The sequence below is a fragment of the Cyprinus carpio genome, chromosome B5 (genome assembly GCF_018340385.1).
Source record: "Cyprinus carpio isolate SPL01 chromosome B5, ASM1834038v1, whole genome shotgun sequence".
NCBI lineage: Eukaryota > Metazoa > Chordata > Actinopteri > Cypriniformes > Cyprinidae > Cyprinus > Cyprinus carpio.
This window is the reverse complement of record NC_056601.1, coordinates 33,654,176-33,677,576: the sequence shown is the minus strand read 5'-3', so window position 1 is coordinate 33,677,576 and position 23,401 is coordinate 33,654,176. Positions and strand designations below refer to the sequence as shown.

Below are 23,401 nucleotides of genomic sequence, written 5' to 3'. Positions count from 1 at the left end.
CAGACAAGACCACTTTTTACTAGAGGAAGCTAGTGGATTACTTGTGGATTATTGTGATGTTTTTATCAGCTGTTTGGACTCTCATTCTGACGGCACCCATTCACTGCAGAGCATCCATTGATGAGACACTGATGCAATGCTACATTTCTCCAAATCTAATTAAAGAAACAAACTCATCTACATCTTGGATTGGCCTGAGGGTGAGGACATTGTCAGCAAATTATAATTTTTGCATTGCATTACATTGTTCGCATTCAATAGACATCGGTGTAATACAACTTTTACATCATTACATCAACATTTTTGTAAAATTTTGATGCAATTCTGTTAGGAATCGGTCCACACGTGACAGTTCCGTCTGATCAGAATTCATCATCATCGTCGTCATTCTCTGTTTCTGTCGGTTCAATAATTTTTAAGCACTGATCAGCAAACTCCACGAACAGCGGCTCCTGCATGGCGTCTTTCATGGCTCTGGCTTTATCTTCAGCCGAGTCCACGGACATCATTAACCGCCGGAGATGAGGATTCCTCAGCAGACCCTTCAGCGCCTCTGAACCACCTGTGAATGAAAACCATCTGTAACTGCTCTCACAAACACAGCATCACAGATCGTGTGAACAGAGTGTTTGTCGATTCATACCCAGCTGCTGAAGTTTCTGTAGTGGCACCTTGTCAGTCTGACTGTCTTCATCAAGAAGATCCTCTACAGTCCACGGCTGTTCGGCTGAAATCAAACATTTATTTCACTTCACTTTCTGTTCAAAATAATCATCTACAGATCACAGGAAAGTTCTCTTGATCACCTATAAAGCATTAAATGTGTTACGTGATCATTTACTCACCGCTGGTGACCGGTGTTGAGCTGCTGGAGGCTGGATCTGATTCTTTAACCGGATGACATGAATCTATGAGAGGAAGGAAAAATAATGCTTTTAATAGTTTGTTTTTGACTGATTTTTGGCTTGGTGCTCAGGACAGTCCGGTAGCTATAATAATAATAATAATAATAATAATAATATTTAAATTAGTAATAAAATAAACAAATACATTAATAAAGGTATTATAATATTCAATTATATTATAATAACCTATATATACATGCGCATATATATATATATATATACACACACACACACACACATATATATAAATCTATACAAAATAAATTAATATCAAAAACAACAACAATAATAATATATTTTAAGTACAAACAGCATAATGTGTTGCAAACAACGGAAGGTCATGGGTTAGATTCCCAGAGAATAATAATAATAATATTCAAATAGGTAATACTAAAATAAATTAATACAATAATAGGTATTATAATATTCAATTATATACATATATATATATACACACACATATACACACACACACACACAATAAATTAATATCAAAAACAACAATAATAGTGTTTTTTAAGTACAAAAAGGTCTCGGGTTCGATTCCCAGAGAATAATAATAATAATAATAATAATAATAATAATATTTAAATGAGTAATAATAAAATAAATCAATACAATAATAGGTATTATAATATTCAATTATATATACACAGAACTGACCAAACGTTTGGAAACATTACTATTTTTAATGTTTTTGAAAGAAGTTTCTTCTGCTCATCAAGCCTGCATTTATTTGATCAAGTTTGGAGAAAAAAATTTAACATTGTGATATATTATTACAACTTAAAATAATTGTTTTTAAATTTATTATACTTTAAATTATCATTTATTTCTGTGATGCAAAGCTGAATTTTTAGGATCATTATCACATGATCCTTTAGAAATCATTCTAATATGATGATTCATTTATCAAAGTTGGAAACAGTTCTGCTGCTTAATATTTTTTCAGAACATGTGATACTTTTTTAGGATACTTTGATGAATAAAAAGTAAAAAAAAAGAAAAATAAAGAAGCTATGTTTTTTTTAAAAAATATAAATATTTTGTAATAACAATATACGCTACTGGTCAGTAATTTGGGGTCAGTAATTTTTCTTTCTTTTTTTTAAAAATAAAATCAATGCTTTTATTCAGCAAGGATGTGTTAAATTGATTTTTTTTTTTGAATAAATGCAGTTCTTTTTAACCTTTTATTCATCAAATATATTAGACAGCAGAACTGTTTCCAACACTCATAATAAATCAGCATATTAGAATGATTTCTAAATGATCATGTGATAGACTTGATGTTACATGTGACACTGAAGGCTGGAGTAATGATGCTGGAAATTCAGCTTTGATCACAAGAATAAATTATATTTTAAAGTGTATTCAAATAGAAAACCATTATTTTAAATTGTAATAATATTTCACAATATTACTGTTTTCTTTTCTGTATTTCTGATCAAATAAATGCAGGCTTGATGAGCAAAAGAGACTTCTTTCAAAAACATTAAAAATAGTAATGTTTCCAAACTTTTGACCTGTACTGTATATATATATTTGATCAAATAAATGCAGGCTTGATTATACAAAAGAGAATTCTTAAAATAAATTAATATCAAAATCAACAAAAATAGTGTCTTTTAAGTACAAAAAGGTCACGGGTTCGATTCCCAGAGAATGTATGAAATGATAAAGTGTCAACAATGAATCGCTTTGGATAAATGCCAATAGTAAATTTTAAATGTAATCTATTAATCTAAATTATGGTCGATATAATATTGGACACTTATAAGTAGATACTTACCATCATCTTTGTGTCTTTTAAAGCAACTCACCGAACAACTAGAAGGAAAAGAAATGTGTTATTTGATCAGTATTTTCTTTTTCCAAAAGCGAAAGCGCGCTGATGAAGGTATTTATGGTATAAACTGTTAGTTATGACTCACTATCTGATCCTGCAGGACGGACATCTGTATTTAGGAACATGCTCGCTACAAACTCCACAAAGCTGCATAACTGATCAACAAGCAGACAAACAGAACATAACGTTTTAATAATTGGAACCACGTGTTTATGTGATTTATGTTGTCGTTCTTCTTCTTCTTCTGTATTTTGGCGCGTTGCGTCCAGTGTGCACATCGCCACCTACTGTTGCTGCTACGCAGTCACGGTTTATTTATAATAAATTTCTTCTTTTACTATCCTTACACATGTATACACACAAATATTCCAGACTTAACCCACGGTCTCCTAAAGATCCAGAATAGAACAAAGCATCCGCATTCTATATTTAAATCCTTTCTCTTAACCCAGTAGTATATATATAACGTTATATATGTATTTTATTAATATCCTGTATCTCCATTAAAATCATATTCTAATAAATATTCCAAATCCTTATTTACCTGACATTTTTGTTTAAATATGATATTAATTCCTTTCTTTCTTCTTCATCATCATACCTTTTAGAATTATATATTACATGCTCCACTGTTTCTTTATGTTGTTGACAGCGTGCAGGACTTTTAACTCATTTCCGCTCCTGAGCGCTTCCGGTGTAGAGTGCTGAGGTCACGGTGTCCTTCCTTCCCCACGTGTGTGTCAGTCAGTGTGATCCGCGCTCTGAGCTCAAACGAACATATCCGCCGTCATGCTGAAGTCTGTGAGCCGCGCGGTTCAGCTCGCAGCCCGGCTCTCCAGCTCCGTGCCGTCCGCTCCCGCCGCCAGCAGAGCCTTCCCCAGATCCGTCTGGAGCCTGAGCCACAGCGGAGCGGCGGCAGCATCCAGGCCGAGGCTGCTCACAGCGGCGCGGGCTCTGCCCACACTGTCCTGCGGCTGCCGGAGTCTGCACACCGAGGGTAACGCTGCGCCACACTCACACTAAAAACTACCACGCTAAACGTGTTTTATGGTAAAAGTGCAAACCCTATCTAAAAAGTACCATGGTAAAGGTATACACGTTAACCAAAAAGTACCATAGTAAAGGTATTTTGTATGGAAACTAACTAAAAAGTACCATGGTAAGAGTACAGACACTAACTACTAAAAAAAACACCATGGTGAAGGTAAAGACGTTAGCTAAAAAGTACCACAGTAAAGGTCATTTTTATGGTAAAGGTATAGAAACTAACCTAAAAGTACCACGGTAAAGGTATAGATTCTATCTAAAAAGTACCATAGTAAAGGTAAAACACAAAGATAGACACTAACTAAAAAGTAGTTTCAGTTATTTAAAAAAAAAGGCTTAAGCTTATTTTTATTTCTGCTTGTTGCTACCGAAACGTTTTAATTTAGTTTAATTATTATATATATACTAATGGATTAAAAGTGAATGAATAAAATAAATAAAAGTGATTTATGAAATAACAAAACAACAAAAAAACACCAAACTTAAATTCTGACTGATAAATTTAAATAAAAATGGAAGATAAAAACCTAATTGAAAGAATTAATAAAATGCTGCAATGTTAATTCGAGTATGTTATTATATTGCAGCAGATGTCCTGTCCTGCATTATCGGGTGTTTTCAGTCGAACACGTGACCTCGAGTTCACTAGTGTTGGTGGTAGAGCACGCATGCAGTGTTTAATTCATTCTGTCTGTCTTCTTCAGGTGATAAAGCGTTTGCAGAGTTTCTCACTGATGAAATCAAAGAAGAAAAGAAGATCCAGAAGAACAAGGGTCTTCCTAAAATGTCCGGCGGCTGGGAGCTCGAGCTCAACGGCACAGAGGCCAAACTCATCCGCTCGCTGTCCGGAGAGAAGTACGGATCGTGTGTTTCATCAGAATCCTGCTCTTAATAATCACGCACGCATGCCTTACTGCTTTAGAAAACAATTCTGTTCAGATTTTGCGGATGTTTTATTCGGTCGCACTGCATTCAAGGCATGCACATGCAAATGCTTATTAATAAATGCACTGAGCAAATTCACAACGTGCTCATATTTGTCCCCCTCCTGCGGGATTGTGTTTGGCAGAGTCACCATCACATTCAACGTGAACAACAGCATCCCGCCGCAGCTGGAGGAGGATCCTGAGCACACGCAGAAGAGTCCGGAGGACGAGGTCGAGCAATGCATTCATACTGTACAAGCAACACCGGCTTATTATATCATGGAATATGAAATCAGGATAAACCGTTCGCATGCAGTTACAATTGTGAAACAAGATTTGATCAAATACATGAAATCACAAGTTCAACAGAGTCATAAATGCATTATTAAAAGTGCTATTTTTTTTCTTTTCTCTAGCCTGAGATTGTCTCTACACCTAATTTTGTGGTTGAAGTGACCAAACCAGGAGCAAAGTCTTCGCTAGTGTTTGACTGTCATTTCCCCGAGGATGAGGTGGGTTGTTGTGTTTTTAGATTGGTGCAGATGTCATAAAGAGCATGCAGAGTGAAAACTGACTGGATGTCATATCCAAAGCTCCTTGTCTCCGAGCAGACCGGTCACGCCGAGGGTGAGGAGGAGAGCGACATCTTCACCATCCGTGAGGTCAGCTTCCAGCCGGAGGGAGACACCGAGTGGAAGGAAACCAGTTACACGCTCAACACAGACTCTCTGGACTGGGTGAGACTCGCTTCATGAGCATTTCACCGTTTCATTTCATAAATACTGTCACTGAAACACTGAAACTCAAAGGTCTTCACTACAACATGTCAACTTGAAGAAATTCTGGCAGAAATATACTGTAGTTGCCCAGAAGACTGTAATTCTCCAAGTCACTTAAAACTTCTATTTTTAGGAACATCACAATTTTCCTTTTTTTAATTTTTTATTTAACAGTAAAAAAAGGAAACTATGCAATCTACAACTATAAATTCTTAATCTCTTACGCCTTCATTTGATAACCACCTTTATCTATAGTGACGCAGGATTTCAGAAAAAATATTAAATACTTCATAGACTTGCTTTTTAATTTTTTAAAATGTAGTTAAAATATTAAAACTAAATACAGAGTTATTTAAAAATAAATAATTAAATGTATTACCTTAAAAATTTAATTTTTGTAAGACTTTTAATAAATGGGTGTTAAATTGTATCTCTTTGAGTATTTCAGATAATTAGATTATTTTGATTACTAAAATTGAATGTAACCAGTAAATTGGAATCCAGAAAAATTAAAATGGGGAAAAAAGGGATTTTGGAAATATTTCATAGACCTTCATTATTGTAAAAAAGGCAATACATTTTAAAATTTTTATTAATTTTATTTAGTTAATTTAATTAATTAGAAATGCTTTATAATTATTAAAATTAAATTAAACTGTTAAAATTAAAACAATACAATTAAAATTCCATCCATTCCATTATCATTTATAGCACAATTGTTTATACACTTATTTATCTGCAAAGGGTTTTTATTTTTTTGACTGTGTGTTTGTTGTCTTTTGTGTACTGGAAGCTTATGTCACCTAAAACAAATTCCTTGTATGCGCAAGCATACTTGGCAATAAAGCTCTTTCTGATTCTGATTCTGATATGTTTTTTTTTCTTTTTTGAATTTTATAGATTAAATTTTATTTTGTATAAATGATAAAAAAAAAGAACCCAGAAAAAATTTAAATGGTGAAGAAATAAAAGCGTAGGCCTCTAAAAAATACAGAACTGTGACCTCTCTGACTCTCTAGGCCCTGTATGACCATCTGATGGACTTCCTGGCTGACCGCGGCGTTGACAACACGTTTGCAGACGAGCTGACGGAGTTGAGCACGGCCCTCGAGCATCAGGAGTACATCAAGTTCCTGGAAGATCTCAGCACTTTCGTCAAATCCAAATAATCTGTGTCTAGATTTATCACAAACATGTGATACGTCTGGCTCATGTGGTCTGATGTGATGACAAGATGAAGGCAAAAGAGTTTTGTATTTAATTTTATATCATGTTTTCAAGTTATGTGCACACCGGTTATGTTTCAGATGTCACTGCAGGGGTTTACAGGAACCAAGAATGTGAACTGAGCATTCATGAAAAAAATAAAATTGAGAGGAAATATTGGGCTGATTGTCTAGATGTCAGTATATGTTGGCAAAAAAACAAAACAAAAAAAAAAAATGATTGTCCATTATGTTAATTTTTTTTTTATGCATTTCAATTTAATGAATCGATTTGACTTCTTAAAAAAAAAAGTGACACTTTAAATTGGCATGAAACAGAAAGGACTGTTTGACTAAACTATGACATAAGTGTTTGTCAAAGTGGTTTGAAAACAGTTATTTTTTAATGGTGCATTAATAACACTTCACTACAGACAGATCCATTAAAAAAAAAAGTTGAAAAAATTAAAGTGACGTGACAGTCAAGTATGGTGACCCATACTCAGAATTCGTGCTCTGCATTTAACCCATCCAAGGTACACACACATGGATGGATATTCTCAATGAAGATTACTGCAATATTTTCTCTTTATTTTAGTTAGTGTAAAATCAAAATACAACTGAACCACCACCATGAGACACTCTTCATTTCACTTACAAAAGTTTCATTTAAGCAAAAATTAGATTTTGAAGTGCTTAATGTAAAAACCATGATATTGCTAAAAATATGCTTTATTTCTGATTATTTCGATGTGAAATGACCAGAGCATGTTCTTGACCAGCTTTGTGAGATTGTGTCTAGAACAGCTTATGGATAAAATAAATGGCTGTGCGCATTTAAAACACAAAACACTGGATAGCAGACTCTCGATCAGACAGTTCTGTCATTTTACATGATGACTCTCAAATAAGGGTAGTGAATCTAAGGCTAAAAATAACTCTTTATTTCTCAGAAATAATATTCACAACATTTAAAACATCCATCAGACTCTCTGCAGTGTGGATGAAGGGCTCACAGGACGACAGACAGATAGTCACACACCTGCAAACAACAAACATGCATAAACAATCATCATCAAGATACACAAACCAGCTCTGTGACCTGAACGTAACCCGTGCGAGCACCTTGCAGCTGATCATGAGGTTTGGTGATCCGTCGGTGTTGAAGGCCATGGAGAAGCTGGGGTTGTGAAGACAGTCCTCCATGTGCTCCGTCATACGTTCTTCTAGTAGATTCTGCAAAACCTCGGCTGTAACGTTCCTACCCTGCGATGGAGACATGAGAGAAGATGCTCATATTAAACCGCTTTACTGAGTATGGTACAACCATAAAGAAAAATACATTGATTTTAAAAAAAAAAAAAAAAAAAAAAAAAAAAAAAAAAAAAGAATGCATGTATGAATTTTTTTTTTTATTTAGTTTAGTTGGCAAAGAAATTAATTTTTTTTTTTATTTTGTTTAAAGATTGTTTATATAGCTAAAAAATGTAAAATGACTAAAAAGGAAAAAAAAAAGTGTGACTTTAAATTAAAAAAAAAAGAAGAAAAAAAAAAAGTTTTTTCAAATTGTACATTTTTCATTTAAATACATTTTAATAGATTAAATAAGTTGTTAATGTTTTATGTCTTCATTTGAATAACACTGTTTTTGGTAATAAATTTGTATTAAATTTTAAATCCAGAATGATAATAAAGCCCTATAACTGTAAAAAAGTTAATAATTAAATTCATAAAACTGTAACAATTTAATAATTTGATTAGACGTAATTTTTGATTAGACGTAATTTAAAATTAATTTAAAAAAAAAAAAAAAAAAAAAAAAAGGTCAATGGTATCACTAAACAGTAAGCTGTTTCACTATATTATACTCCACCCATACCAGTCAAATAATGGATTTATTATACACAGTGTCTATATAACGGAGGAAGGTGCTGTGCAATTACTTACAATCGTGTTGACATAAAGACCACATGGACATGATGTAAAATGACTGTTGACCGTCAGATTATTCCTGCAGATACAGAGAAAAACATTCTAAACATAATTAATAAGGATGGGTTTAGCAGGTGATGGTTTACGGCGAACACTTACGCGTGGCATACGGGGCATATGATCTGTCCAGACGCCTCCATTCCCTCCAAAACTGAGTTTATATACTGCTCTTCATACCGCATGCTGTTATTATACTCCTCCAGAATCAAGAGCTCTGACGGAGGACAGAAACTTCAGCATTTCACACAAGCCCTACACTTCTACCAGCGCATTTTCAGCACAATTCATACATCTGCTCACATTTCCAGGTTACTCACAACCTGATATCAAGAGGAAAAAATTAAAACTGTACATGCTGATGTAACCTTGTGCTATGAGCTCCTGCTGAATTTCCTCAAACGCTGAAAGCTCGTCATATTCCTGCTGTGCGGCGTACACCTGAGGAGTGAAAACACGCCTGAAATAAATCTTTAAGATCAATAAAATAAGAATAATGCTTTTCTGATACTTTGTTTTACATTCTCTCCGGAGTTTAAAAGCCCCAGATCACGGTCTGCTTTTATTGTATAGAAAATAGAAAGGTTTGGAACAACAATAAAAAAAAATAAAAAAAAAAGGTAGAAAGCAGTGCTCAGTACACACATCTCTGATGCCGCTTCCGTTCCAGAGCGACGGGAGACTCTGATTGGACGACTGTAATGCGCTCCATTCCTCCTCCATCACCTCCTGCACGAGCAGCGAGCGCTTCGATCCTCCCGAATCCTCTCCCATCTGTCTGAACTTCTCCAGTAACCTCGACCGGCTGTTCTTCAGGCGCTCCACACAGCGCTGGAGACATTAGATCATCATCTCAAAGCCTCTCTCAGCCTCACACTGCTGACAGTTCATGCACTTCAACTCAAAACACATTCTAACAGGTCATCCCAACCAGTTCCTCCTTTCCAAAACTTGTACAAAACCCATCATAAAGTGGCAATAATGCAGCAGTAGCCAACAATACACCGCATGGGGCAAAATGATTGATTTTTCTTTTATGCCAAAAATCATTAGGATATTAAGTAAAGATCATGTTCCATGAAGATATTTAGTAAATTTATCAAATTAATTATTGATTAGTAATATGCATTGCTAAGAATTCATTTGAACAACTTAAAAGGTGATTTTCTCAATATTTAGATATTTTTGCACCCTCAAGATTCCAGATTTTCAAATAGTTGTATCTCAGACAAATATTGTCATATCATAACAAACCATACATCAATGGAAAGATAATTTATTCAGCTTTCATAATACCTGAATATAAAATATTTTATTTTTAAAAATATGCCCTTATGACTGGTTTTGTGGTCTAGGGTAACATATTTATTTTAAATGTTTTATCTTTAGTAATACACATGTATCCAGATCAGTACTTTGTGGTCTAGGGAAGTGTTTTGGTTGGTTAGACAAGGTTTTGAGAGTTTAAACATGTTCTGAATGGTAAATATATTCATTATTTAGTGCCAGAAGGAATAAAACACCACTAATTCTGTAATTCTCATTACTGTGATGGAATAAATGAGCAACAGGATGAGTTTCATTACTAGCACAATGTCTCGAAACAAAATCTAATCGTAATTGTCCTGTATTAAAATACAATGAATTCCTTCCTGGACCTGGACTGCTGTAGAAGCGAGCGAACACGACATTATTTACCTTCCGGTATGTTTCTTTCCAGGGTGGAGTCGTGCCTTTGTACATGGATCTGTGTCTCTGTACCGCGTCCATGATTTGACCAAACTACAAACACTTCGAGCAGAACTCTAGCGCTGAAAACACGAAAATAACACCAACTGCTGGACGCCAATCAGCCGCTTTTAACCTTCCGGTTACGTCACACACAACCGGACGTTCCTTCAGCGCTCATGGGATTTGTAGTCCGTGATCTCTTCAAGCGAGTTTATAAAAGCTATTTAGTCACACTTCATATTATTATTATTACTATTTTATTGTTGTATATTTTAAGTTCATTTAAATATACGTTTTTTAAGTTAATTTGAGTTAATTTAAATATACCTAATGTTTTTATTTATTTATTTTAATTAAGATTGTTACTTTTTTGTATGTAGTTATTTTGTTTACTTGTGATAAGATATAAAATCTAGTATATTAATTTTAAAATAAATACTGAAATTAAAATAAATATGATCAAAATAATATTATATTTCGCATAGTGTCTTTAGTTCCATTTTAGTACATTTTTATTTTACCTTTTGTGATACACATTGTTATTATCAGTCCCTTTCAAAAACGTTACCTGTTGTTTGTTTGCATTAAAAAAAATAATTTTAATGACAAAAATGAAATAAATGCAACATTTATACAAATTATACATTATTTCTAACAATTTACAGATCCAGATAAATTATTACTATTTTATTGTTGTATATTTTAAGTTCATTTAAATATACGTTTTTTAACCTAATGTTTTTATTTATTTATTTTAATTAAGATTGTTACGATTTTTTGTATGTAGTTATTTTGTTTACTTGTGATAAGATATAAAATATGGTATATTCATTTTAAAATAAATACTGAAATTAAAATAAATGTGATCAAAATAATATTATATTTCACATAGTGTCTTAAATGTCATTTTAGTAAATTTTTATTTTACCTTTTGTGATACACATTGTTATTATCAGTCCCTTTCAAAAACGTTACCTGTTGTTTGTTTGCATTAAAAAAATAATAATTGTAATGCTAAAAATGAAATAAATGCAACATTATACATTATTTCAATTTTTTTTATTGTTTATCTACTCTTACAACAAATATAACAATTTACAATCCAGATAGATACAAAAAGTGCATGTTTATTTAAAAAAATAACTCTCTGTTACGAGGCCATATTATTTACTCTTACTAGTAATAGCGGCTAATAATAGCAATAATATGTGACAGCACATCAATAGCTGCGACAGATGTAAACTCTTACATAACAGTGCTCGAGTTTAGACTGTCAGATTCTGAAACTGCAATATGCAGCGTTTTAATCAGTGAGTTTTGATTATTTTATCACGCTTGATCTTTGACCTTCAGCTCTGCGTACTAAGTATGCAGTGGAGCACAGAGTGACGCGCGCCTCCTCAGACGGCGGTTTTCTCCGCGCGCTTCGTTTGAGCAGCGTGTCGGGACTCGGTCAGCAGCGATGGCGAGGGCAGAGTACTCAGAAGCCTCAGAGCCCAACCGGATCGGACCGGATTCAGAGTCCGATTCGGATCCGGATGACCACTTGCCCAGTGTGGACGCCGGGGCGGGATCCGGATCGGTCCGGCGGACTCAGGTGATCCACAGCGGACACTTCATGGTGTCCTCGCCGCACAGCGACTCGGTCAGGAGGAGAAGCGCGGCTCTTTATAACGCTGATAATTATGACTTTGACACCGTTAATAAACCGGACTGCCAGACCTACAGCTTCGGTCCGTTGAGGTCCAGACGGCTGAGCATTGACCCGACTCTCACGCGCCTGTTTGAGTGCATGACGCTGGCGTACAGGTAAAGTTCAAACAAACCAACCGTTAAACTCTAATTTAGCTCACTGCGATATAACGGACACATTCACCTCATGCTAATGTTTACATTACTATAAAACATTTCAACTAACGTTACTCCAGCTAAACTTATAGTTACTTCACAGCAGTGTTTACATATCTGTGTGTCACTTATTTAAAATAAATAAATAAAATAAAAAATAATACTTCACCTGATGGTAGTATTCCAGTGTTTATATTGTTATTAAAGAGTTACGTTACAGATTTATCACTATTTAACTGCAATTTTACCTCATTGCAATGAGGTAAAATTACAGTAAAATTGTAATTTTATAACAATTTAAACACTGTACATATTATTATTTCAAATAATTTATACACACAGTTACGTAAACACACAAACACTGCTGTGAGCTACACATTTAACTGGAATAATTTAATATTTTTTAGTAATGTAAAGATTTCTATGAGGTGTAAGTTTGAATCGACTAATCGCGATTAATCGTTTCGCAGCACTAATTTTCATAGCATTTTATATTTCATTTTACAGAGCCAAATGCAGCAGGTCTGCTGAAATAAAACAGAGTAATGTAATGACATTTAAATAGAAATAAGTATATTTTGCACGTTTGGTAAATATGTTCAAATGTATCTGTTGCTGCACTTTTAACCGTTTTACAGTTTTGTAAACATTGCAGTAAGGAGCAAGTTTAGCTGTTGTAATTTACCTGTAACTATTTTTAGTGATATACACTGCAGTAGGGCTGCGAAATGAGTAATCGATTCAAAATAAAAGATTATGTTCACATACTATATGTGTATATTTACTATGTATATATAAATACACACACATATATGTATATATTTTTAAAAAATTATGTATTTGAATGTAAACATTTGTATATCATTTATATATAAATATAAACAAATATATATTCACATACATTATATTATATACACTTATATTTTTCCTTAATATATAGATGTATGTGTGTGTATTTATATATATAATTAATATACACAGTACACACACATGTAGTATGTGAACATAATCTTTTATCTTGAATCGCGATTACTCGTTTCGCAGCCCTACTGGAGTGTATATTACTAAAAATAGTTACAGATAAATTACAACAGCTAAACTTGCTCCTTACTGCAATGTTTACAAAACTGTAAAACAGTTAAAAGTGCAGCTACAGTTGAACTTACACCTCATAGAAATGTTTACATTACTAAAAAATATTAAATTATTCCAGTTAAATGTGTAGCTGACAGCAGTGTTTATGTGTTTACGTAACTGTGTGCATAAATTATTTGAAATAATAATATGTACAGTGTTTAAATTGTTATAAAGTTACAATTTAACTGTAATTTTACCTCACTGCAATGTATATGCCTACCAAAAAATACCTAAGAGAAATGTTTACATTATTATAATAACAGTTTAAGTGCTGATAACTTAAATATTTTAAGTGAAATTAGACCTCATTAGAGTGTATTTTTATGAAACAATTAAACTACAGATAATTTATAATTCAACTCAAAATTGACCTCACTGCAGTGTGTATATTACTACAAATCTGTTACAGAAAAAATACTACAGTTTAACATATACCCCCTCTATATAAGTACATGTAACTTATATTTTAATTGGAATTCACTTAATTACAGCGTGTATAAAATAGTTACAATTTAACTTCAGTTCACTTTGCTATGAAGTTACAGATAAATCACAACAGTACATATACTGTAACATGTTGCAGGTGAAATTTGTCTTATGGCAGTGATTTATTGTTATATAAAACAAGTAGAGTACAGATACATTTGAACATATTTACCAAACGTGCAAAATATACTTATTTCTGAGTATTTAAATGTCATTACATTACTCTGTTTTACAAGTAGGCAGACCTGTTGCATTGGCTCTTGTAAAATGAATTATAAACTGCTTGACACTGAGTGAGCATTTGGCTCTGTATTTTGCTATGGTTTTGTGTGCTAAATAGTTTTTTATTTTTTTGTATATGGTTTTGTTTTATAAGTTTTTTATGCAATTTAGTAAAAGGTCACCACAGTAAGAGAGAGACTGAACTCTTCTATTTGGCTCTGGTTTGCTTTCGCGAAACCGCTGTGCAATCCTTGACTGAGTCCAAAAAAAACCCATTTGGACTTTGAATCAGCAGTTGGCAGCAACTTGGCGGTGAGAGTTACAGCCATACGCGGGCCGAGGACCCCCACCTTTCTCACACACCCCACCCCACACCACACGAAATGTGCCACATGATACACCACACACACACACACACACACACACACCACACACACATACAACCACCCACAACACACCCACACCACACAACCACACTATACCACACCCAACTGCAACAGAGCTGTCTTTTATAATGTATTCCTATGCACAGAACACACTTGCATGTTATGTACCTCCTGACACCTTAGGCACTCTGTTTAACCACCTTTTTTCAGCTGTGCAACTATGCACATTCGATGCTTGAGCCCTTGTAAAAAGTGTCTCTCCTAGGAAAAAGACACGGATCAAAGAAAGTTTTATTTTGGCCTATACTGAGTTTTAGCGCATATATATCGCTACAGTCTTAAACAAGTATTGTGCAAGGTAAGTATAATGGGACAGTAGAAAGCTTTGAAACCTTCAGCAATTAGTCTTGCTTTCGATTACCAGCTGTGGTAAACTTGCTGCACTTAAAAAAACCAATTCCATATGGACTTTTATAGCAGTGAGTCAAAGGATTTGCGTGTAGTTGCTTTCCTTAAACGAGGGCATGCAAAATTCTTGTTGCTGTTTCCATATGTGATGATAGGGCCAGATACAAGCTTTGAGCAGGAAGAAAGTGTTTTTACTATATGCTGGGTGTTAAACGGCGTTGCACTAAAACTAATTCTTAAAGTTTAACAACCTCTCTAATACTTTGCAGCCGTGCATTTAGTAAAGCAGCAAATTCCTTTGCTGCTTTCATATGCTGATGATAAACGACCAGTGAAGCTTTTGTCATAAGCCCTACGAGGAACTTCTGTGCACTAGCTGTTGGACGGGTATATGTGATGCAAACCTCAGTAATACTTTGGCCGTGAGTCAGCAGTACATTTATGGCATGAAAACTAATCACTGACGTCATCTGGACGAGTGATCATGTCAGCATAGAAAGTGCTATCAACCACATCTGCTTGCTTCGTGTCACCATCATTAGTTTCAATGTTACAATGACTATTGTTACTTGTCTCAGTCTATATCAGATACTGTGCCATAAACACACTGTATGAATGTTCTCTGTATATCAAGTAGAGGTAGTTGTTTACAGAGAGAGCATCTATATATATATATTACCTATATATATATATATATATATATATATATATATATCTATATATATAATATATATAATATATTAAATCCTACACTATAGAGATATATACTAATATATTATAACTGGACATCATATATTGAACCTATATATATAACCTGGCATTCATGTATATTTACCTACAATTCATGCAACCATTAACTGGCATCATAGAACCGTGAATGAGTTGTTAAATTATTGAAATATTGAATTAAAGTGTTTTTAATTGGATTAATTGTTTCATAAAAATGTTTTAATTGATTGTGGGGTTTTAAAATAAAAACACTAAATATTTTAGATTAAAATTTATTTGTTCATATTCATTTTATGTAACCATTAACCAGCATCATAGAACATGTGAATGCCTTGTTAAAATTATTGAAATGTAAATGTGACCCAGGACCACAAAACCAGTCATAAGGGTCAATTTTATAAAATTGAGATTTATAAATCATCCGAAAGTTGAATAATTAAGCTTTCTGTTGATGTTTGGTTTGTTAGGACAATATTTGCCGAGATACGACTATATGACGAAATCTGGAATCTGAGGGTGCAAAAAAAATCTAAACATTGAGAAAATCATCTTTAAAGTTGCCTAAATGAAGCTCTTAGTTTTGATATATTTACAGTAGTAAATTTACAAAATATCTTCATGGAACATGATCTTTACTTAATATCCTAATGTTTTTGGCATAAAAGAAAAATCGATAATTTTGACCCATACAATGTATTTTTGGCTATTGCTACAAATATACCCCAGAGACTTAAGACTGCTTTTGTGCTCCAGGGTCACTAATGTAAAATATTTTTTATGTAATGCATGGTTTCCCAAACTGGTTTAGGGGTTTGTGAGGGAACAGCAGGAAGTTTAATTAGATTTATTAAATTCTAAAAATGTAAAATGAAAATTATTATTAACATTCAAAATCAAATTAAAACACTTACTAAAACACATCTGATATTTTATTTGTTCATCATTGCGAGGACTGGAATTGAGAACCGCTGTATTAACCGCCATCATAGAACTGTGAAAGTGTTATTAAATTATCGAAGTATTAACTTAAAAGGTGTTCGGCCGACAATAAAGCTTTGGAAGTAAATATTTTATTGCTGCCATCCTTTTGTTGTTTTACTACACGCCTGCACTTATGTGTATCCTAGCAGTGGCGTATACAGGAAGGAGGAACAGACATTTTATTGAATTTTTATTCAGCCTGATGACGTCCTATCAGTGTTGTTTATTTGTAAGGGTTTGTTGTCATATTCCACATTTCAGCAATCATTCTCACCGGACTCATAGCAACAGAGTGAACACAGTACTCTCAGTTCACTTGTCTCCTGCTTTTAGAGGTTAAGTGCACTAGAGCCATCGGTAAATGGTGTAAAGTGCGGTCAGAATATGTGCGGATGGGCAGCTGTGTCGCTGCATTAGACTGATGAAATTATTCCAGCTGCAAACACAGTTCAGAGTGCGTGCTGGATGGAGAAAAGCATGTTTATACAGAGCCAGCAGGGTGAAAAGGGAAGATTTCACCATTGTCCTGCAATACCATCAAGACCTGTGTGTCTTAGTCTCAAACAATGTAGTTTATTGCACATTTCGGTTCATTTATGTTGTTTATATTTACTATGCAAGTGACATGACATCTAATGTTGATTGAAGTGGTGTCTGTGTTTCTCCTCAGTGGAAAGATTGTGTCTCCAAAGTGGAAGTCTTTCAAAGGCTTGAGGTTGTTGTGGAGGGATAAAATCCGGCTGAATAACGGCATTTGGAGGGCCTGGTTCATTCAGTGTGAGTCTCCTGATCTCATTTCTAGTCTGTTACACACAAGTTACTGCATTTCTCATGTAAAAATGTTTCCCAGGACTGTTGTTTTAGTAAAATATTCCTCATGAATGACAAGTATGTGTTCGCTATATAGCTGATCTTAGCTGCATGATTATTTATATTATCGCAAAATGTAAACTGTATAACTCTATACAGTACATACGGTTGGATATATATTGCATCCAACTTTATTCACATGCATACAGTACACTCACATAAATCAATATATACTATATATTGTATATTTAATTTTTACTTTTTTTTTTTTCTCAAATTGCTTTTTTTTTTTATTACACAGCTCTTCATATAAAGTTGGATTGATAAGTAAGTCAACCTTTATCTCGATTCTGAGTCGATTCTGATTGGCTGGAAGGTGTACATTAAAATTGTTTAATGCACAAGAAGTTGCTTTAATTAAAGCGCACACATCACTCGCACAGAACGAGAGAGAGAGAGATTGGAGATCACACTGCACACACAGAGAAACATTCAGGAGCACAGAAACTTGTTGTAGACGCTGCCCTGTGATTCTTATTATTAAAATAGCTTTGGTACTTAATTGCTATGCTGTATTTCTTAGCAAAGACCGAGTAAAATCACTGTTTTTGATGTAACTAAACTTACAGCTTCAATGGCGATTTTAATGCACTCAGGTTCTTTGTCATCATGTCATGCATTAAAATCATTTAATTCATTTAATCTTGACATAATTTGGATTAATATTGGACAACTTGGTCTGTGTTGGTCCCACCACCTAATAAAAAGTACTTTGTTGGTTTTTTTCTACCACTGGACTAGTAATCATAAAAATGCAAAATGAACTACAAAAATGAAATGTGATGCTAAATCTCTTTAGATGTGGAGAAAAGGAAGAACCCCGTGTGTGGGTTTGTCACGCCACTGGAGGGCTCGGAGGCGGATGCTCACGGCAAACCTGAGGCGAGTTCCATCTCAAAGACAGACCTGAATTAATCAATAAATTCCTTTCAATTGAAAAGAGAAGATTTTGATGTTTGGCGCATCACCTGCTGTGTCTGATGTGTTTATTTATGGCGTTTACAGGCGATTGTTTTGGAGGGAAGCTACTGGAAGAGACGGATAGAGGTGGTGATTAAGGAATATCACAAATGGAGGATTTACTATAAGAAAAGAGTGAGTAACTGACCAAATATAATTGCGTATCATATGGCCAGAACACATTTTGGACACAGATACACTAGCATTCAAAAGTTTGGGGTTGGTAAGATTTTTTTTATGTTTTTGAAAGAAGTCTCTTGGTCACCAAGGCTGCATTTATTTGATTAACAATACAATAAATACAGTAATATTGTGAAATATTATTACAATTTCAAAAAACTGTTTTCTGTTATAATATATTGTAAACTGTAATTTATTCCTGTTATCGAAGCTGTATTTTCAGCATCATTACTCCAATCATCAGTGTCACATGATCTTCAGAAATCATTCTAATATACAGATTTGCTGCTCAATTTTTATTATTATATTATCATTTTGTTATATTATTTATAAAAAAGAAATGTTTTTGCTTCCAAAGTTTTGAACTGTAATGTATACTGTTAATTTCATCATTCATTCTCATTAATAAACACCCGATGACAAATTTCTCATAATAAACAGTAATGCAAAAGTCTAATAGAGATTTTTCATTTGCAGTCCTAATGTCTAGAAAGTGATAAAGGACCAATATAATTCCAATATAAATAGTACAGCACGTGATAAACATAAAAATTGCACAATAGTTATTGACACAATATTTACTTAATAATATTCACTAATATTCACTTGACAACAGAAAGTGCTTCATCAAAGCTCTCAGTAGATTTGGTACAAACATTTCTGTTAACTGGCCAAACGAATTGCAAAATGTGACCCTGGAGCACAAAAGCAGTCTTAAGTCTCTGGGGTAAATTTGTAGCAATAACCAAAAATACACTGTATGGGTCAAAATTATTGATTTTTCTTTTATGCCAAAAATCATTAGGATATTAAGTAAAGATCATGTTCCATGAAGATATTTTGTAAATTTCCTACCTTAAATATATAAAAACTTTATTTTTGATTAGTAATATGCATTGCTAAGAACTTCATTTGGACAACTTTAAAGATGATTTTCTCAATATTTAGATGTTTTTGCTCCCTCAGATTCCAGATTTTCAAATAGTTTTATCTCATTAAATATTGTCCTCCTAACAAACCAGACATCAGTGGAAAGATTATTTATTCAGCTTTCAGATATTGTATAAATCTCAACCTCACAAAGTGCAAAAAACCATATCCTCAAAATTCTCAGGTACTGAACCATTGTTAAGATAAGATAAGAGTTTTTCGGCATTTTAAGGTCAGTTCCTGTTTGTTTTGTAATATCCATTAGGTTTGTAAGGCACTGCTATATCTGATGTATTTTGTTTTATTTATTTTTTTAGCTTCAGAAGAACAAAGACCTGCTCTCCATGCTACAGACGGTAAGATCACAGAGAAATGTTCCCTCTTAATGCAGTCAATGACAGTAAGTAGTCTGGTTTTGCAATCGCTAATGGTGCAAAAAGCTACACATTTCACCTTTAAATAGATATTTAAACCAAAAAAGAAAATTCTGTGAACATTTACTCCCTCTATGACCTTCATTTTTGATCATGAAGCACAAAAAACTATATTCTGAAGAATGTTGAGATCCAAACGTTCATTATTGGGTGAACTATCCCTTTAAGAAAAGTAAGTCAAACTTGTTTTAATCACATTAAAGTTGTTTTATTTTGTTTAATATAAGTTTAAGATATTTTTTTAAAGCTTATTGTGGTTGAAAAAATGGAAATACCAGATAATATTAAAACTGTTTTTGAAGTCATAGGATTTTCTAAAGTGATTTTTCTTTCTGATGAAATATTTCATCAGATTTTGATTTTTGTGATTGTTTGTGTAGAGTAAAACATGCCCACTAGTAAGCATGGATTATCATTAGAAACATGCTCCTGAAGTTTAGCAACAGTATCTCAACAGAGTGCGAAAAATGTAGTGTCATATTTTACTACAGTAGCTAGGGTCTGGTGTTTTCAGGCACACAATCGCATTGAATTTCATATTATAAACCAAAGATCTAGGTCAGGAAGTAATGGGTCCAGTTCAGAAATCACTTAAACCTTTTCATGTTGTATCAACCAGTAAAGATGATGTGATTTGATGTCCTTTGAATCCAGATTTTATGGTGGGATTATTTTAGTGATAAATCAATACATCATCCAGAATGATAAATCAAACCATATTTTGCAATTCGCTTGGCCAGTTAACAGAAATGTTTGTACCAAATCTACTGAGGCTGGTCCAGAAATCTCCAGAAAATAATTTCTAAACAGTCCTTATTCAGTAAATTAGAGCATTCTGTGAATCTGTAAGGATGTGAGTGACCTATAAATTGTTTTTGCTCAAAAAGTGTTCTGTGTAAAGACATGTGAAGGGCAATTATGCCTGTTTTGGAAGGTTTGACCAATTCTGCAGGCACACATGCTGTTTCACACAGATTTCTTCACTTATTCAGACACTTTCGAAGGTCTCTTTCATATCTATGGGCCGTAACGCAGCTGTGATGATGGCCTGGTGTAAATCATTGATGAGTTAGCGTAGAGTGTAGCTTTTACTTTAGTAGGTCATGTTTGCACAGCTCAAGTGCATTTCTAGTAATAGTTGCTTTTGCTTTCCTCAGCAATTAAAAAGATCCATCTTGTACGAAAAACGTGAGCAAACGTAAACCCGCAAATTGATTTGCGTCATACGGATGAGTCACTTGATTGCCTTCACTGACTGAAGTGCTTATCTTCTCTTCTGTTCGATGAGGCGGTCAGAGAAAAGCACGTTCAGGCTTTAATCAAATCTGACCCACATACTGCAAGATGTGAATCAGCAGCACTTCTTTTACGCAGTTTATTCATGTATGCTTTGTGGATATGAAATAGTTTGATGATGTGAGTCAAATAAAAGTTCTGATGCTTTCGGATAATACGCTATTCAGTGACTACCATATTTATATACTGTACTATGGTATTTGCAAGGTACACTACCATTCAAAAGTTTGGCGTCAGCCAGTATTTTTGAAAATAAATTAATAGTTTTATTAGGATGCGTTAAATTTGATCGGAAGTAACAGTAAAGACATTTAGAATGTTGTGAAAGATTTCTATTTCAAATAAATGCTGTTTGTTCCGGAAAAGAATCCTGAAAAATAAAATGTATCAATGTATCACAAACACATGCAGCACAACTGTTTTCAACATTGATACATTTTTGAATGGTAGTGTGTATGAATGCTTGTTTTATTTTTTATATAGTATTGTAACATTTGGCATCCCAATAAAATAATTAGGCACAAATGAGATTTTAAAAATTATAGTTGATTTGGGAGATTGTGGTTTATTTGGGAGCGTGTGTGTTTGGGTGGACATGTAGGATGTGTTTTGATGGTGCATATTTTTTTATTGTTTATTTTTTTTTTGTTTATTGCAAAACTAAATTGCAAAAATATGAAGCAGCATGACTGTTTTCAACATTGATAATAATTAGAAATGTTTCTCGAGCAGCAAATCAGCATATTAGAATGATTTCTGAAGGACCCTGAAGACTGGAGTATAGGCCTGGGACGGTATTGACTTTTTTCTTACCCGCGGTCCTAAAAGCAATAAATTACCCCGCCGTTAAATGTGGTAAACCGCGAACCCCCATCCAACCACCGTGATCGAGTGGACTGTTCACTTTCGCACACAACACGGAGGCAAACAATATAAGGAACATCACCTCCTTTTTTCATATTTTTGCTAGACAAAACTCAGCAATAGTTCACGTTTGTCAGGCTTTTAAAGGGAGGCCGAATGACTTCAAGACGTTACCACGCAGTTAACCTGAAAACCAGCAGAGCTACCACACGTTCTGATGGAATGCTTGTAGCGCAAATGGTCATATATTTTTCGGGCTACTTTTGAAAGCGGAGGACTCGGACACTATTGTCCCGCCACCATACAAGAGGATCTGCGTGGGAATCCAGGCTTCCTCCTTCCTGCAAATACCTTCTTATCTCTGTATTCTTTACACGAGATGCTCCTTGGGGGTCGGAGTGTAGAGTTGTCTTGTCTTTTTTTTCCCCAAGTAAGTCAGCCAGATTCCCGTTTTATTTTTTATTACTTATATAATATATCAATGTATATATTTAATATGATTTATATTTTTATATTACATATTGTACATGTTTAGCTATATAATATTTATAAATAGATATTACGTGTTGCACTTTTTTTTCTCAGTGGTTAATGAAGGCTATATAACGCAAGGCATATAGAGTAATCTAAATATGTAGACATATAGGCTCGAATTAGCCTAGAATGGCTGGAGTTAAAATCGGTAAAATATATCCGGCATACGGCCCCGATTTATATTATATAGGTTTAGCATATTTCAATATTCGCAAATTGCATCGCCTATATCTGCTCGTGCCGGCGCGCTTTGGTCTAGTCGTGTGGTGCAAGGCTATAATTTAACGCATGCTCGGCGGTATGTAATTTAGTTAACAAGTGGTGCTGCTCACCAGATGCGGTCTTGTGTTTATTTTTGACTTAGAAATAAATAATATAAATAATATTTAGATAATAATATAAATTAAATAATATTTATAAGTTAAAAAAAAAACAGTGGACGGTATTGAGGAGCGACCTTGCGGGTGCGCACGTTTTTATCTTTCCGTGTACGTATTTTATGCGTTTTAGCCGTGGACTCCGCGGGTAGTAAATGAATTAAAGTCACGCTATATAGCTACAGAACATTAAACAGGTACTCTAGGCCTAATAGTCAATACAAATTGAATGCTATTAGCCTATTAGAGGTGCATAGATACATTTTTTAATCTAGATTAATCTCACTGTAATCTTGGAATTAATCTAGATTAAAATGGCTCATTTGAC

The 23,401-nt window shown here is 33.9% G+C and overlaps 4 protein-coding genes across 6 annotated transcripts in view; 2 read left to right on the top strand and 2 right to left on the bottom strand.

The window, feature by feature from the left end:
- Window positions 1-225: 225 nt before the first annotated feature.
- On the bottom strand, window positions 226-3,374 carry LOC122137318 (zinc finger HIT domain-containing protein 3-like). 2 transcript variants are annotated; one of them, XM_042723238.1, is made up of 6 exons: window positions 3,356-3,374; window positions 2,840-2,909; window positions 2,698-2,735; window positions 846-908; window positions 644-727; window positions 226-562 (listed from the first exon to the last, which is right to left on the bottom strand). In XM_042723238.1, the coding sequence occupies exons 2-6, from the start codon at window positions 2,905-2,907 to the stop codon at window positions 363-365; spliced, it is 453 nt and encodes a 150-aa protein (XP_042579172.1). In that variant the 5' UTR covers window positions 2,908-2,909; window positions 3,356-3,374; the 3' UTR covers window positions 226-362. The 2 variants fall into 2 exon arrangements, with proteins under 2 accessions (XP_042579172.1, XP_042579171.1); XM_042723237.1 differs by lacking the exon at window positions 3,356-3,374 and adding an exon at window positions 3,299-3,320.
- A 59-nt stretch (window positions 3,375-3,433) lies between these two features.
- Window positions 3,434-6,894, top strand: LOC109080121 (complement component 1, q subcomponent binding protein). 2 transcript variants are annotated; one of them, XM_019095214.2, is made up of 6 exons: window positions 3,434-3,751; window positions 4,506-4,656; window positions 4,871-4,958; window positions 5,144-5,239; window positions 5,339-5,464; window positions 6,526-6,894. In XM_019095214.2, exons 1-6 carry the CDS (start codon window positions 3,544-3,546, stop codon window positions 6,673-6,675), a joined length of 819 nt encoding a protein of 272 aa, XP_018950759.1. In that variant the 5' UTR covers window positions 3,434-3,543; the 3' UTR covers window positions 6,676-6,894. The 2 variants fall into 2 exon arrangements, with proteins under 2 accessions (XP_018950759.1, XP_042579169.1); XM_042723235.1 differs by having other exon boundaries at window positions 5,321-5,464.
- A 740-nt stretch (window positions 6,895-7,634) lies between these two features.
- Window positions 7,635-10,571, bottom strand: rpain (RPA interacting protein). The gene is made up of 7 exons (XM_042723236.1): window positions 10,399-10,571; window positions 9,346-9,531; window positions 9,069-9,141; window positions 8,803-8,917; window positions 8,659-8,722; window positions 7,837-7,977; window positions 7,635-7,753 (listed from the first exon to the last, which is right to left on the bottom strand). The coding sequence occupies exons 1-7, from the start codon at window positions 10,468-10,470 to the stop codon at window positions 7,724-7,726; spliced, it is 681 nt and encodes a 226-aa protein (XP_042579170.1). The 5' UTR covers window positions 10,471-10,571; the 3' UTR covers window positions 7,635-7,723.
- Window positions 10,572-11,754: 1,183 nt separating this feature from the next.
- The window catches only part of LOC109073539 (carbohydrate-responsive element-binding protein-like), a 28,542-nt gene continuing 16,895 nt past the window's right edge, over window positions 11,755-23,401 (top strand). Inside the window, exons 1-5 of the mRNA XM_042723234.1 lie at window positions 11,755-12,240; window positions 17,299-17,405; window positions 18,298-18,380; window positions 18,504-18,593; window positions 19,886-19,924. Of these exons, the coding sequence (XP_042579168.1) occupies window positions 11,894-12,240; window positions 17,299-17,405; window positions 18,298-18,380; window positions 18,504-18,593; window positions 19,886-19,924 (666 nt within the window). The 5' untranslated portion in view covers window positions 11,755-11,893. The remainder of the gene's footprint in view (window positions 12,241-17,298; window positions 17,406-18,297; window positions 18,381-18,503; window positions 18,594-19,885; window positions 19,925-23,401) is intronic.